The sequence below is a fragment of the Emydura macquarii genome, unplaced genomic scaffold, assembly GCF_026122565.2.
Source record: "Emydura macquarii macquarii isolate MOO-44397 ecotype Brisbane River unplaced genomic scaffold, CSIRO-AGI_Emac_v2 contig_587, whole genome shotgun sequence".
In the NCBI taxonomy this organism is placed as follows: Eukaryota; Metazoa; Chordata; order Testudines; family Chelidae; genus Emydura; species Emydura macquarii.
In genome coordinates, this window is record NW_027130724.1 from 8,766,475 (window position 1) to 8,782,038 (window position 15,564).

The 15,564-nt window shown below is 43.2% G+C and overlaps 1 protein-coding gene across 2 annotated transcripts in view; it reads left to right on the forward strand.

Moving 5' to 3' along the window:
* The window catches only part of PTPN5 (protein tyrosine phosphatase non-receptor type 5), a 130,929-nt gene that overhangs the window by 86,942 nt on the left and 28,423 nt on the right, over nt 1–15,564 (forward strand). For both annotated transcript variants that reach the window (XM_067540636.1, XM_067540637.1), the window contains 2 exons: nt 6,847–7,085; nt 11,016–11,205. In XM_067540636.1, coding sequence (XP_067396737.1) covers nt 6,847–7,085; nt 11,016–11,205 — 429 coding nt within the window. The remainder of the gene's footprint in view (nt 1–6,846; nt 7,086–11,015; nt 11,206–15,564) is intronic.

The window sequence follows — 15,564 nt, forward strand, 5'->3', positions numbered from 1 at the left end:
TATCAGGACCATCTCTGTTTCAGGAATAGAAGTGTTGATACGGCAGAGGAAGAGACTATCATGTTTGAGGCAGAGTAGTTCTTCCATCCCACCCGCCAGCCTTGAGGGGCAACCATTGGTAAAGTTGGTTCTGCTGGAGATAAGGGATTTGGCTTTTTCTTCGAATGAGTCTGAAGCCCCGCAAGAGTGTCTGTGGCATTGGGTAGAGGTGGCATAAGACAGGAGCTCCAGAAAATCAGGGTTCCAAGCTCTGATCAGAAACAATTGGCCAAGAGACAGGTGTTCTCCTATGCCATGGGTTCCTCCTCTGCCAGTTGATCCATCCTACTGGCAGTGTTGAGGACTGTGGAACCCTTATCCTAGACACACAGGATCAGCCCACAAGTCCTATTTGCTATCATCTGGACACCCAAAACTGGCCACATTGGAACATTTGGAAGGAGAAGGTGAGCAGGATCTGCTCATTCCAATGGTTCGGGAAGCAATCTCACCAGAAGAGGGCATTACTCTATTTTCTCTGTCTCCACCAAATGACTTTAAACAATGTCAAGAGCTCATTCACAGGGTGGCTGCAGAGCTATAGATTCAGCTTGAGGAAGTCCAAGAGCCTCAGCCCAGTTTACTAAACATTCTGCAGCCTTTTAGTCCCTGTCAAGTGGCCCTCACCATCAGTGAGGTCATCAAGGGCCCACTTTCCTGCTTTTTGTGCTCCCACACCTCAGAGGAGAGTGACTTTGTTCTCTCATCTACCTTCTAAATCTTTGGTGGCGCAGGTAGCTACAGAGCAATGCAAGCAACAGCACCCAAGGCTGCTCCCTCTGGTAAGGGACACAAGTGACTCAATGTTCTAGGGAGAAAAGACTTCTTTTCCACCTCCCTCCCAGTTCAGGATCCCAAATTATCAGGCCCGCTTGGCTAAGTATGATTTTACTCATTATAATTTTTTGGAATTCCCCAAGGAGGACAGGGCCTAGTAAATGAGGGCATGCTGGTGGCCAAACCTTCCCTCCAAGCTGTGGTGGGTGCTGCAGACACTGCATCTAGGGGGATTGCTATGGCCATTGTTATGAGAAGAGACTTATGATTACAGTCCTCAGGCTTTCCTAGAGAGGTGCACAGTACCATCCAAGATCTGCCCTTTGACAATATCTCAACCTATTTCATGAGAAATTGGATGAGTTTCTTCACTCCCTCAAAGATTTGAGGACACTGCTTCACTTGCTGGGCATTTATATCTCTGCCCCTAAGAGAAAACACCATAGATGGAGGGTATAGGGCAAGACCATCTCCTAAGCTGTTCTACCACAAACATCCTCAGGAGCCATTATCCTAGAGATGGAGAGTTTATAGACCCAGGAACCTAGCCTCTGCAACATCCACCACCACATCATATTCTAGCCCACATCAAAGAGTTTCTTTTGATGGGACTGTTGAGACCCACATCCCTATATTGATGTCACTTCTTTCCTCTCCTCTGATATCCAGAGGCCACCTTACCCCATTTGCCAAAAATGGCACTAACTATAATTAGTGGAGGCACTAACTATAGACACGTGGATGTTAGACATTATTCATGGTGGCTCTTTGATTGAGTTTCTGATACCTTGTACCCACAAACCTCCTTCCTGGTTCCTTTTCAGGGACCAATCTTGCCAGGAGATTATATGATGAGGTGAACTCCCTTCTCCTCAAGGCATCTATAGAAAGGGTTCCACTTCATTATCGAGGGTAGGGATTCTATTCTCCTTACTCCTTGGTCTCCAAGAAGATTGGGGGTGGGGGTTAAGACAGCTGAATAGGTTCATTCAAAAACGAAAATTCCACATGATCTCTTTGGCCTCAATAACTCCCTCATTAGAGGAGGACACATGGTTCATGGCTCTGAACATGGAAGATGCATATTTTAACATAGACATCCACCCAGCGCACAGGAGGTTCCTCAAGTTCTCTTCGATCAAGAGCGTTACCAATTCAGAGTTCTCCCCTTTGGTCTAGTTATAGCACCCAGGGTCTTTATGTAGGTTTTTTCTGTGGTGGCAGCTTGGAGGAGAAGAGCGGGATTTACAGTCTTCTCTTACTTTGACGACTGGCTCTGATGTACAGAGATGCTATGAGGAAATCCAGCAGCAACCAGTGTCCTGCTCAGCCTTCTCCCTTCCCTGAGTGTCTGCATCAGTCATGAAAAATTCATGTTGAACCCCACAAGTTTAATACATTTTAGAGAGGAGAAGTGGGACTAAGCTACAGCAAGAGCATATCTACCGCTTGAGAGGTTTCAGGAGGTGACCATTCTCATACATCAAGTCACTATCAGATCCAGGAAGTCAATCAGAACTTGCCTTTCCCTCCTTGGCCACATGGCCTCATGCACACATGTGACGCCATTTCCCAGGCTTTATCTTCACTGCCGACAAGTTTGGCTTCTCTCCATCTATTCACCAGGGAAGGGCAACATAAACTGCAAGGTGCCAGTTCTGTCGAGAATTGTAAACTGTCTCATCTGGTGGACAAAACCAGAGAAGGTTCAGGTAGGATCCCTTTCCTTACCCAGACTCCCCAGGCAACCATCGTGACCAACACCTCCCTTTTTGGTATGGGGTGCTCACATGTGCAATCACATGGCACAAGGCATCTGGACCCTATAGAATCCAGCATGCATATCAATTTACTAGAACTCCAGGCATTCTGTCGAGCCTGTGATGCCTTCCTCCCACTCATCTAATCCAGATGTCCAAATAACATTGGATACTATAACAATAGTATTTTATATAAACAAGTGGGGGGAGAGGTTTTTCCCTCTGTGCATAGACCCTCTGGAATTGGTGCATCAGCTGTCACATAATCCTGTCAGCAGTGTATTTATCAGGGGTGCAAAACTCCCTAGTGATCTGCCTGATCACAAATGGGAGATTGAGTTCAATTCTCGACAACATCTTTGCCCAATAGGGAACACTAGCCTGGGACTTTTTCACTTTGCGGATGAACAGGAAACTTCCTTGGTAGTGCTGCAGAGCAGCCCTGGGCCAGGGCTCAATGAAAGATGACCCATGGGTGTCATGGAAGAGTCTCATGTGGTATGCCTTCCTTCCCATCACATGGATACCATTGCCTCTACAGAAGATCCACAAAGACAGAGCTTGAGTCATCCTGATTTCTTCCAACTGGCTGAGACAGTTTTGGTTTATGGATCTCCTGAAACTTTGTTCACGCACCCAAGAATTTCCCCATGTTGCCAGACCTTCCAACACAGCACAAGGGCAGGTTCAAGCTCCCCAATTCCAGACCACTACAACTCAAGTCCTGATATTTGGATAGGCATCAAAAACAGAGTGCTCATGTTTTTAGAAGGGTACATTGCAATCCATCCTTAACCAAAGCAGAAAAGACTGTACATGAAGCTGTTGCTCAGCAAAATGGAACTTTTTCTCCTCTTGGGCTCACCAATGTGACTTGTCTCAGAATCAGCCAGGATCCTTGTTACCTTATTGTACTTCCCTTGAGTCTTCGTGTCTTGGGCTCAGTTCTCTGTGAGTGCATTTAACAGCAATCAGCACTTTCTGTCCTCCAGTGAATAACTGTACAATAGTCACTCATCCTGTCATAATTAGACGTCTGATGGGGAATCTCCAATCCTTTCTACCACTGGTGAAGTTCGCATTTCAGTGGGACTTCAATTTTATTTTATTGTTGCTCACTGAGCCTCCTTTGAGCCTCTAAGCACACGCTCTATGGCCCATCTGTCTACGAAGGTGGCTTTTCTAGTAGCTGTAACATCAGCTACGTCAGAAGAGTCAGTGAGCTGGGGGTGTTCATGGAGGACTTGCCATATCTACCTGCTATAAAAAAAAGGTCTCATTATGACCGCATCCTGGATTCATTCCTAAAGAAATTTCTAAGTTTCATATGATAATCCATTTATGAATATTTTTATTCCAAAACCCCATGCCTCGGATGTGGAGAGATGGCTGCATTCTCTAGATGTCTGAAGGGCTTTGGCCTTTTATCTGAAAATAACAAAGGATGTTAGAAAGACACCTAAACCACTTGTTTCCATAGCAGAGCAATCAAGGGGTCAAGCTATATTGATGCATAATTCCAGACTCCAGTGCATGGTGTGCATGCATATTCCAAGTGTGGAATACAGATAAGGCTCACACATCTCCAGTTACAGGTAAGTAACTACCATTTCTGGTTGCCTACAAACTCCAACCCTGTCAATGGTCATCATCTGGATGTCAAGTTACAAACATTATCACTATCAGAACAGGGTCCCATTGGCTGAGCACATCGAGGTCATGATAGTGTTAGTCAACCCATTTGTGGGTGTCATATAAACAATATACACAATATATTCCTGGGGTTTGGGGGGTGACTTCACTTGGTCTCTCCATTCCACTTTCTTTGCCCTCATCTCCCCCTTGATAATTTCTTTGGGCCAGATTCTTAGTTGATGCAGCCCCTTGCTATGCTGAGTACAAAGGAAACATTGGGCAGATAAACTACACCAACTCCATAAGAGCCCCATAGAGGATAGGCCAGAGAGGGAAGGGTGGACATGAGGCACATATGTTCTAGGCTGTGGGAGGGGGGCACATAGCAGCCTCCAGCTGTCCTTGATTAGGAGAGGTTCAAGTCATCTCCCCTTTATCGCTGTGCCAAAGTGAATTTGCCCTTTTTGTTCCCCCTTTTCTGCCTAAGGCTGGAGCCTTTTTGATCAATACAGTCTCAGTCTACAGCAGATCTTACGCTATCATAACAATATGGGCTGCCATTCAACTAAGAAAGGAAGGATGATCTATTGGCTAAAGTACTAATCTATGACATGGGAGACCTGGGTTCTGTTCCCTGCTCTGTCTCAGACTTCCTATGTGACCTTGAGCAAGTCGTTTTGTCTCTCTGAGGCCTAGTTCCCTATTTGTGAGATAGGAATAATATCATTGCCCTACTCGCAGGAGTGTTGTGCGATAAATACATTAAAGATTGGGAGGTGCTCAGATATTATGCTGATATGGGGGCCATAAAGGTCCATAAAACTATAGCTTTTGGAACTCGCAAATGCCAACTTTGGAAATAATAATGAGCTCAGATCTCTAACCTTCATGCTTCAAGCCAAACTTAAAAGACATCGTCAATTCATATTTGGCCCAAAGGTTTTGTAATACATAAGGGCAGTAGAAATGTTTCCATAATTTTTTAAATAATTACAATGTAAACAGATCTGTTTAAACAGATGCCCATTCCCTTTCAGTGTTTGTAACCCAAACATTGCAGTGTGATGCTAGTGCCTGAGAACCTAACATTGAAGCTGTCTGTAAACAAAAGTGAAAACTTGTTTCATTGATTTTCATTGCTCAAGCTGAGAGAAATGCCAGAAGTAAATGACAACTATGTCTAGTGACAAGAAAATTGGCTTTTAAAATCCTTTCTGAGTTAATATTCTAGGTCGTTGTTTAACTTAAGGAAAGAAACTTGACTTTTTGACAGTGCATGACTTTTATATTTAAGAGTGCCCCTTTAAAATAAATTTAAAAAAAACAAGAAAGGCTTTATCCTGCAATATGCTCAGTGCTTTCAAACTCCCATTGAACTCAAAAGGAGCTGAGCGCACTCAGCATGTCAGAGGAAGAGCGCAGTGCTTTGCAGGACCTATCCCCAAAAGAGTTTGAGTTAGATTGTTCCTAACCCTAGCAGTAGAGGCAGGCTCAACCCAAGACCCCCGATCCAAACACCTCAGGACTTCGGCAAAGTTCAGATCTGATCTCCGACTTTGCCACTAGCCCCTGTTGCTAATTAGAAACAAATCCAACCTGAAGTTCCCAAATAGTATAGTCTGCCTCAGCATCTGTGCAAACCAGTATGGCTGGGGTTTTCAGAGGGGCCTGACTTCCACTGAAAGTCAGTGCACTGAGGGAACTAAGCAGTAGGCTTAATTTAGGAGCAACGAAGTTTCATTAACAACATATATTAGCAATAATTAGTTCCTGTACATCAGTCAGTATCGCTCAGAGGAATGACTTAATGCATGAGTTATGGGTGAAATTCTATGGTTTCTGCTATATAGGAGGTCAGATTGGGTGATCGTAATGGTCCCTTCTGGCCTTAAAACCTACGATACAATAGTTTTTAAATGTGTATCATTCTTAAGCCTTCATTTTACTATGAACATTTAATTTAACATTTATTTCACATAATTGAACAGAATTTATTATACAGTCTGTGTCTTGTATAAATCAGATTATTAGATTGCAAAACAGGTTTTATCACTAAACTGAAAATGGGTGCAGGTTTTATGAAGCACTCAAAGGCCATCAGAAACCTTTGTAAAATGGGGGTTTCATGAATGGATGTGAATTTGGGATAAGGCGCCTGATCGTCGGAGATTTGAGGTTTGGGAAATTGGCATTTACTTGTTTTAATCCCAACCAAATCCCAGATGGGCAGCATCTAAATCAGGGAAGGTCAGAATCTGTAGATTAACACAGTGGATTTGATGTTGTTAACACTCTGTGAAAGTTGATCAATTAAACAAAAGGACAGTGATTTCACATTGGCATGTATGTAATAGTCACAAGCACAGAATGCTTCCACTGTGTTCCAGAGTGAAGCCTGACAGACTATAGGGAACCCTCTGTGCCTGGAAGCAGGATTAGAATAGGAAAGGGTGCATTCTTGTGATCTGTGTAGGAAAGTTACTCTTGTATGGAACTCTTCTGTTCTCTTTAGTGCAATTCCATTATGCTGGAGTATAATGAATGAGATTATTGCTCAAAAGGCAAACTCTGTCTTTAGAGTTTACAGAAGAACTGGCAATACATAGATAGTTGTAAAACTATTTGTTTCCTCCAGATTTGGTATCTTGTGAAAACCCATCCGGATCCCCCATTTCCTCTACAAGAGGACAGGCGTCAATCTGTGAGCCGCCAGCCTTCATTCACATACTCAGAGTGGACAGAGGATAAAAACGAGGATGATTTTCTAGATTTGGATCCAGTACCTGAGACACCGGTCTTTGACTGCGTGATGGACATCAAAGCAGAGACAGATCCAGCGACTCTAACAGTTAAATCAGTGGGCTTGCAAGAAAGGTAGGATAGTTCTGACGGAGGGCAAGGAGTTTGGCATAAGATATGCAGAGTTTAGAAGTTTTTAATGAATTAAATTGGTAGTTTCACTGCATTAAATTAATGTATTTTGTTTTTAAAACACAAGTTCTGGACTGAATGGTTATTTAATTTGCTCTTTGTTTCCAGGACAGTAACAACTATGAGATATAGTAACTTTTGTTTTAGCATTATTACACACATGAACTTTCTGTACAAGTATTACTAAAGCTCATTCATAATCTGTGTTTGTTGCCTTTGAGAAGACCCATTTGTATTTGATCAGCCTCTTATTTTATCTGACTATTTATTTTGTTTAGATTCCCAAAATGGTAACCAAAATCTATTTGATCCTTATATAAGGCTGTCTGTCCTCTTTTGTACTGGAAGGATCTCCCATACTTTATTTCTTCATGCCGATAGTGAACTGGTCTTTTTCAAAAACAAATGATCACACATCTGGCGTCTAGTAGTAATTGTGTTATAAATGGGTCGTTCCCAGAGTCAGTAACCTTTGGACTATAAGCTAATAGAGCACTGTGGGGTAACTTAGTATTTACTCCTTGCACCAGCAGGGGCAGCTGTGTTTCTACCGGAGAGGATTCACTCCTGGAGAAGGGCAGCTTTACAGTAGAAGGAAGGAGGAGTGTATGTTAGACTGATATTCATTGCATATTGATTCTTCTTGCTTTTGCCCATAGCGCTATACTTTTATCACACAAAAATGCAGGCTGTGAGAGGCATTGTTTTGAAAGCACAGGGACCTGACAAGTACCTGGACTTCAGGGTGTGTAGTTGGGAGTCTTGAGGAGGTTATTGAGTATTCAGTTGGCCTGAGCTATGTCTGAGACTTTCATCTCCAGGATTATTTATTTATTTCTGACAATCTAAAAACCGGGTGTGTGTGTATATGAGAGAAATGGGGCTGCATTGAAATACACCATCAGCACTTCTGCTCACTGCAGCTAAGGCTGAGATAAAGATCTTGTCCCTTTATCTTCATCTCAATGTGGGCTGCAGCCATCGGAAGCCTGAGTTTTATCAGTTTCTTCACTGCCCACATCTCTTTCTCTTTCCTCCTTTTTCCTATCAATTGTGTCAGTGAAACAGAGGAAGGAAGATCCTGAGGATGGAAATCCCATCCAGGTGAGCTCTGGAAAACCCTGTTTGAGGGCCAAGGTGGTGGTGATATGAATCAAAATAAAGTCATTTAAGGATACTACTTACTTTACATTTAAGGATACTACTAGTAAGCATCTCCCATCTTTATTCCCATGTTTCAGGCTTTATCAGAGACACTAGCTAGTAGTTAATTCACCCATCTGAAGCTTAAAGCAGGATGCACACAATTTAAATCAGATAATGAAAGTGTGTCTGACCTGCTGAGTTTTCAGAGCTCCAGAATGTTGCTAAATGATATAAAAAATTGGGGTTAAATCAGTGGTTTGTGGTTTGCATCTAACTGGCTTTAGAAGTTTTTGCTTTTGCAGTTTAATGATTTTATTGCATTGTTGGCATGTGTTCCGTCAAACTCCTTATGTTGTTTTGCTCTATAATGTAACATTCCAGTGATCTAGGGCATGACTCCTTACCCTCCCAAATCAATGATAATTTTGCCATTGTTTTTAGTAGGAGCAATTTTAGGGTGTGAAATAACAGCTGGTCACTTGTTCATTCTGCTATCCCTGATTACTTTCCACACTTACTCATAAAAAGACTCACTGCTGCTCTTTTTGTCAGGGGACAACTAGCGAGCAAGAAACGTACACTCTATTTCACTTAGTTAGAGGTAGCTAATGTCAATGTAAATTTTGCAGCAATACTAAAACTGTCAGATGGTAAGGAAGGAAGTGACTGTCTGAAATCCTAACACTAAGCGAAAGATGTACAATTGGGATGTAGAATAACCTTTTACTCCAACATAAACATCTTTGGAAGGCAAATCTCTATTTCAAATGTGGATTATGCTGTAGCAAAGCAGTCACAGGAACCATTTGTCACTGTTCGTTTTCATGCTATTTTATTGAATTATCTATCCACCCCTTTTCCCAATCTCTAAAAACATTTCCACCCTTTTCTTTCCTGTATCATTTATGCTGGAGAAAAGAATCCAAGTAGCTCAGGTCCTATGGCACTAAATGCTAGTTCTTGAAATGGGGAAGGAACTCTACCTAGACACCTCATCGCTGAAAGAATACTAATAATATATTTACATAGCGTCTTTCCATCCTGAAAGAACCAAGTCACTTCAGCCACCATTGGAATACAGCCACTGCTGGGGTGGAAAGTGGCAGCCACTTTACAGTTCACAGCAATGCTGCACAATACTTTAGGATGGGAAGTGAAGAGAATATTGTATCTAACTGAAATGGCAGAGGATAATTTAATTAGACAAAACATAGCTGCATGAACTGGATTTGAGCAGGATATGGGTAAGCATGCCAAACTCTTCTGAAAATTGCCATTAGATGCTTGATGACTGTAAGTGGTTAGAACCTTAGTTTTGTGTGTTTCAACCGAGACCATTCCCCTATGACTTTGTGTCATGGCCGCTGTCCTTCTGACAGAGGGCTGGATAAGGCTTCTTTTGGAAACTATCAACATCATTCCTTAATTAGTCAAAGGGTTGTGATCCATGCAGCTCCTACCCCTCTCTTCCTTGAGGCACACATATATACATACTTTCAGGAGCTAAGAAATCTGCTGCCACAGTAGCCCCAGACTCCGCTGAAGGAGAAAGCAAACATAAGTCTAGTTGTAAGACTTTGTACAGCTATACAGCAGGTCATAGTAGTCAGCCTGTTGCATTATTTTTTAATACAGATTCAGTGGTTGCATTTGGATTTTACTGTTGAATGTGATGTGTGAACTTGGCAGAAATTTGTGAAGCCTTTTAAAATTGATTTTTAGATTTGTATCTGTGCAATTGGGACGTCATAAAGCTTATATCTTCGTATCACTACATCTAAAAGCAATTTCAACATTTTGACTCTATTGTTCTGTTACTTGAATAACCTGTATAAATTACAGTCATTTCTACACTCGTGGCACTTATGTTTTTATCATTATTGTTAACCTTTTGGGACTTGAGGTTGTTTCTCCTTGTGGGTGTTGTTGATATTTTAATAGGGGGAAAAAAAGCATTTCAAGTAGAAAGATGATCCATCACAATGGATCATATTTTCCTATCCTAACTTACATTGAATAACACCATATCCTACCAGCTGTTCCACTGAAATAAATTGGTGTAATGATGTTAAAGTGCAATTCAACATGAGTAAGGGTTCAGAATATTGCCTAAAGAAAACTTAAGGCCAAAAATGTTCAATTATGTACCTACAGTTAGGCAGCTCACTTCATATTTAGGTACCTAAATAAACATGATGTGATTTGCAGAGGTACTGCAGCTTTTCTGGAGTTTCCTGCTCCTCATCTTTGAGAACCAAGTCACTTCTATCCAGGTGGCTAAGTATGAGTTAAGGTGCCTAACTTCAGGTATTCGAGTTTTGAAAATGTTGAACTGTGTCTACCAATGCCTTCAGACTACAATAATAATATTCTGACTAGTTACTTGTGGTCTTGTCTATACTAGAAAAATGACCCGTTCCTGACCAGTGGGAGTCAGCAACAACTGTAGCAGAACCAGTGCTGAACATTTATCTATGCCTGCTGCTAAACTATCTTAGCACTGATTCGGCTGTGCCCATTGCTGATATCTGGTGTCAGAAACAATCCAGTCATTTCTCTTGTAGATGAGCTTTGAGAGTTCCATAATCTTCATTGCACCATCACAAGCATCATTGTCTCAAGGAAAGCAGATAAAAGCCAAAGGGGAAGTCGTCGTGTTTTAATTAATGCAGAGGGTTACATACAGCCATTGTAACTGATGTCTTCACCTGCTGCTGTGTTTTGCAGGAGAGGTTCAAATGTTTCACTTACACTGGACATGTGTACACCAGGCTGTTCCGAGCAAGTCTTTGGCTATGTCATGTCACCAAGAGAGCAATCAGCCCGAGAGTATCTGCAAAAGGCATCAAATGTTCTTACTGCAGAGGAGCTTCACAAGAAAGCATTGGACCCTTTCATACTCCAGGCAGAGTTTTTTGTGAGTATTTTGACTTCTCAAGTTGAGAGAAGAGTTTGGTGGCCGCTGAAAAATGGGACATTGCCGCATCCTGTGGTCCTCACTGAAATTTTCTTTAAGTTCTTCTGCAGGACCAAAATAAATAAATATACACTCCAGTTCCTTCAGTGAATCACTTTTATTAAATCCCCAAATTTGTTATACTTGGAAATGACTGAATTTGAAAACTTTCAGCTATCTCTTCATTTGCAGACTACAGCACTGGTCCCGGTAATGAAGATCTACCTTTGTTTTCAGAAGCCTTTTTCTCAGCATGTTGCTTCTGAACAAAAATTTCACAGTTTTGCACTAGACTAAAGAAAGGGAGCCAAATTGGCTTCGGGTATAACTCTTGAATCCCAGGGGGTTACACCAGGTATGACTTCAGCCTAGTAAGTCCACCTTCCTGGTGGATATTCTGTACAGAGCTGCTCTTCTGAATTGTCTGAAAGTTATCCAGATTGGTGAAGCACAGGGTGTTTGTCTCACTTAACAAATGGCACAGAATTTTTGCTAAATGTCCTTGTCATACACTTAGAAAAATGTTCATTAGATATTAGCTGCTTTTTCAGTTGACAGTGTGAATCTGAAGTATCTTTCCCTGCCTTTGTATATCAACTTTTAATTTTGGAAAAAGCATTCTTACCCTGCTTTTGGTGGTAATACAAGCATCATATACGCAGGTCCAGCAAGTAGGTGAGAACTGGATTTTTAAGAAGCTTTGTTAAAAAGGCCAGCTACGTTTAATTGCAGTTAGCACTTCATCCAAGCATCTGTCCTAACTGCTCAATTCTCCTCTGTCTTGCAACCTGTCATTTGTACTTGGGCAAAGGTGAGTGCAAAAGGATAACTACAAGTGTGAGTGGAGAATTCTGATTTAGCAATATGTTATGTCCACTTTGTGTGGGTGAAAATGATTACACAGCTTGCTAAGCAATGGAGAATCAGGTCTTGTTTACTCTACAAAATTAAGTCGACCTAAGTTAGGTCGACATACAGACACAGCAATAATTACTGTGGTTTTTTCATGTCCACGCTACCCTCCTTTTGCCGGTGGTGCACGTCCTCACCAGCAGTGCTTGCACCGACTTAAGTGGGGCAGAGTGGGGGGCTGACAGCCCATGCTGTCAATCCCACCCAGGGGCTCACAGCTGGAATCCCTCTCCCCCCCACCCCAAGGTGATGTAAGTAAGGTAGTGTCTACATGGACATGATGCTGCCTTAAATGCATCGACCTCAGTGCTACACCTCTCACGGAGGTGGAGTTGTTAGGTTGGTGTAGTGGGTGACTTATATCAGTGGGAGCAATGTTGTAGTGTAGACCAGTGTTTCTCAACCTTTTAAGTAGCAAATACCCCATAACTTCTGAAGATTTTAATAAGTACCCCAACACTCAATATTCCACAGGATTTTATATTTACAGACTAATGTGAGCCATATGTTGGAAGAAGGGCTGAGTATATAAGGCCGTGATATGATAGATGTCAGAGCTAGTGTGGGTAGAGTTACCACCTTTACACCAGGGGTGCACAACTTAACTATGTACATGGGCTAGAGGCGATGTTGGCCAAAGCTAGGAGGCTTTGAGTGGCATGCCAATGCTGGAGAATATAAAGCGCCACGTCAAATTTTTTGCTAAAGATTTGAGAGGAGGAAGGGATGAGAAAGAGATAGGGAGGGAGGGAGAGAGAGAGAGAGAGACAGGAAAAGAGGGTAACTGGTGAAATCTGGGGCTGTCATAGCTGTCAATTTCACTGCTCAGCTACAGCAGTGAAATTTACATGTTTTCTGGGCACTGGGCTTTGAGCTGGGGAGGGGAGCTGCCACCTGGGCAAGTTGCAGGCAGCTGCCGTCTGGCTGCCAGCCTGGGAGGTGGGTGACTACCACCCACACTGAGGTGGGCAGAGGAGGCTTCCACACCAACTGGGACCCAGGGATGTGAGCAAGCAGCTGCTGCCCGTCTTCAAGCCGGGACACTGGAGGCTGTCCCTCGACTTGGAGCCGGGTCGTGGGTGGCAGCCACCCAGCTGCAAGCCCAGCTCGCGAGACTCAGGAGGCTGGCACCGGACTCCCACCTGGGAGCTGGAACCTGGCGGATAGCAGGGGGCTGCTGCCTGCCTCCCCCAGAAGTCAGTGGCTGCCGCCTGCCTCCCAGCTGGGAGCTGTGACCAGGCCAGAAGTGGGGTGCTGCTGCCCACCTCCCCTAGAAGCTAGGGGCTGCTGCCTGCCTCCCAGCTCAGAGCTGGGACCTGGCAGGAAGCGGGTGGCTGCAGCCTGGCTTCCTGGGACTGTGGCGGCTGCCGCCTGCCTCCCAGCTGAGAGCTGGGACCGGGTGGGAAGCAGGCTGCTGCCACCCAGCTTCCCCAGAAGTCGGCAGCTGCCACCCGCCTCCCCTTCACTCAGTTTTTCCCCAGATACCCCCTGTCTGTGTCTTGCATACCCCCAGGGGTATGCGTACCACAGGTTGAGAAACTATGGTGTAGACCAGTGGTTCTCAACCTATTTACCAATCGTGGGCCCCATCCAATACTACCTGTGTGGCCCCGAGGATGTCACATGAGCCACAGCTGTGTGCTGATTGGGCCGCTGATTGAGAACCACCGGTGTAGACACTTACAGAGCTAGGTCGACGTAAACAGCCTTTACATCAACCTAACTGCATAGTGTAGACCAGGCCTCAGGCCCTTTGTCTGCTTCATCCATACCCAACTTCATGCCTCTTTTCATTGCAGGGTGTTTCAGAGCATGCAGGCAGGAGTCACCTAAATTAATGCTGACCCCGTTTGCATTCTCTTAAGCATGTTTCCTGCAGAGTGGCAGGAGGATGATGCCTTGCAAAGTGGCTATCCCGAAAGCCCATCCACTTCCTGACCTGACAGAGAATCCATGGAGGACCTTCTGTGGAGCAGAGAAAAGAATGGAACGACACCTCAGAGCACTCCCTTTCCATTTCCCCCAGCCTGCAACTGCTGGGTTTTCTTTCCTTACACAAGCAGAGGCAGAGAAGACAATTTTGGGGCACAGTTTCCAAACAGAAGGCCAGATCCCTGTAGTCCTTCCCAACATTTTTTCTCAGTTTTCATTCAGTCCCACGTTCCTTTTTGAGGAAGCACTAAGGCCATTACTACACTAACACTTAAGTAGGTAAAATTTTGTCATAAGTTATGCCTACAGAAGCACTGGTGTGGGCAATGCTATGTCGGTGGGAGAACTTCTCCACTGACATAGCTACTGCTGCTCATTGGAGTAAATTACGCCAACGGAAGAGCTCTCTCCCATCTGCATAGAGCAGCTATACAAGCAGTAAGCTGATTAAAGACCTTAAAATTTGGCCATCAGAAAGGGTACAAAGGGACTGACAAGAGAAAACAGGAGGCAGACACAGTATCTGTCAAAAGAAAAACATCAAGCCAAATCTGCTTTGTGATTCATTGGTGTTCTAACACTGATTCCTTGGAGGCTGTAAATAATGGAACCCGTTATCACATTATCCTGGGGAAGGAGCACTGTTCTCACCACTGAGGCCTGGTCTTCACATACGTTTTGTGTGGGTATAGCTATGTGATGAGTGTGATTTTTTTTTTTTTTTTTTTAAAAACCAGTATAGTTATACCATTACAACCCCTGGTATGGAATTAATTTTGCTGGTCTGAAGGGTGCCTAATACCCTTCATACCAGCATATACATAATATAATACATAATACCCTTCATACCTATACATATACATAATACAATATAGGTCTTATACTTTTTCCATATGAGAATCAGTTATACTGGTATAAGCACTTAACGTTGATATGGGTCTGTTTACACTAGAAGAGTTGTATCTCTATAACTATGCTGGTCTAATTAAAGCAGTTCAACTTTGTGTGTAGACAAATCCTGACCATTTAAAAGTGAAATATTTAATAACTGATGCTTCTGTTTTAGAGGAGGGTAGTTATTGAGATTCATCTTTGCTGAGGAAGTGCTGAGCTGGCTACTCTAGTCAATCTGAGCAAGTCAAGAGTGGGTTCTAGTAGCCCATATGACCTGTTACAGGCTAGAAAAGTAATGTTAAAGCTAGTCAAAAAATGTTCTTTATTTTTTGTGGGGGAAAAATGATTTTTTTTTCCCAGAAAATGTTTTGTCAGAAAAAGATTTTTATGAAAAAATGACGACCAGCTCTAATTAAAATAAACCCTGAACTTGCTATGCCGTGTGCTCTCAGTCTGCCTTTTACTCCTGTCTCTAGAAATGCTCAAATTCATGGCGGAGGAAGCATTAAGTTGTTTGTACGCTTGGAAGGGAAAATAAAGAGCAATAATTGCTGGTCTGACAGCTGAAAAGCTTAGGGCTTG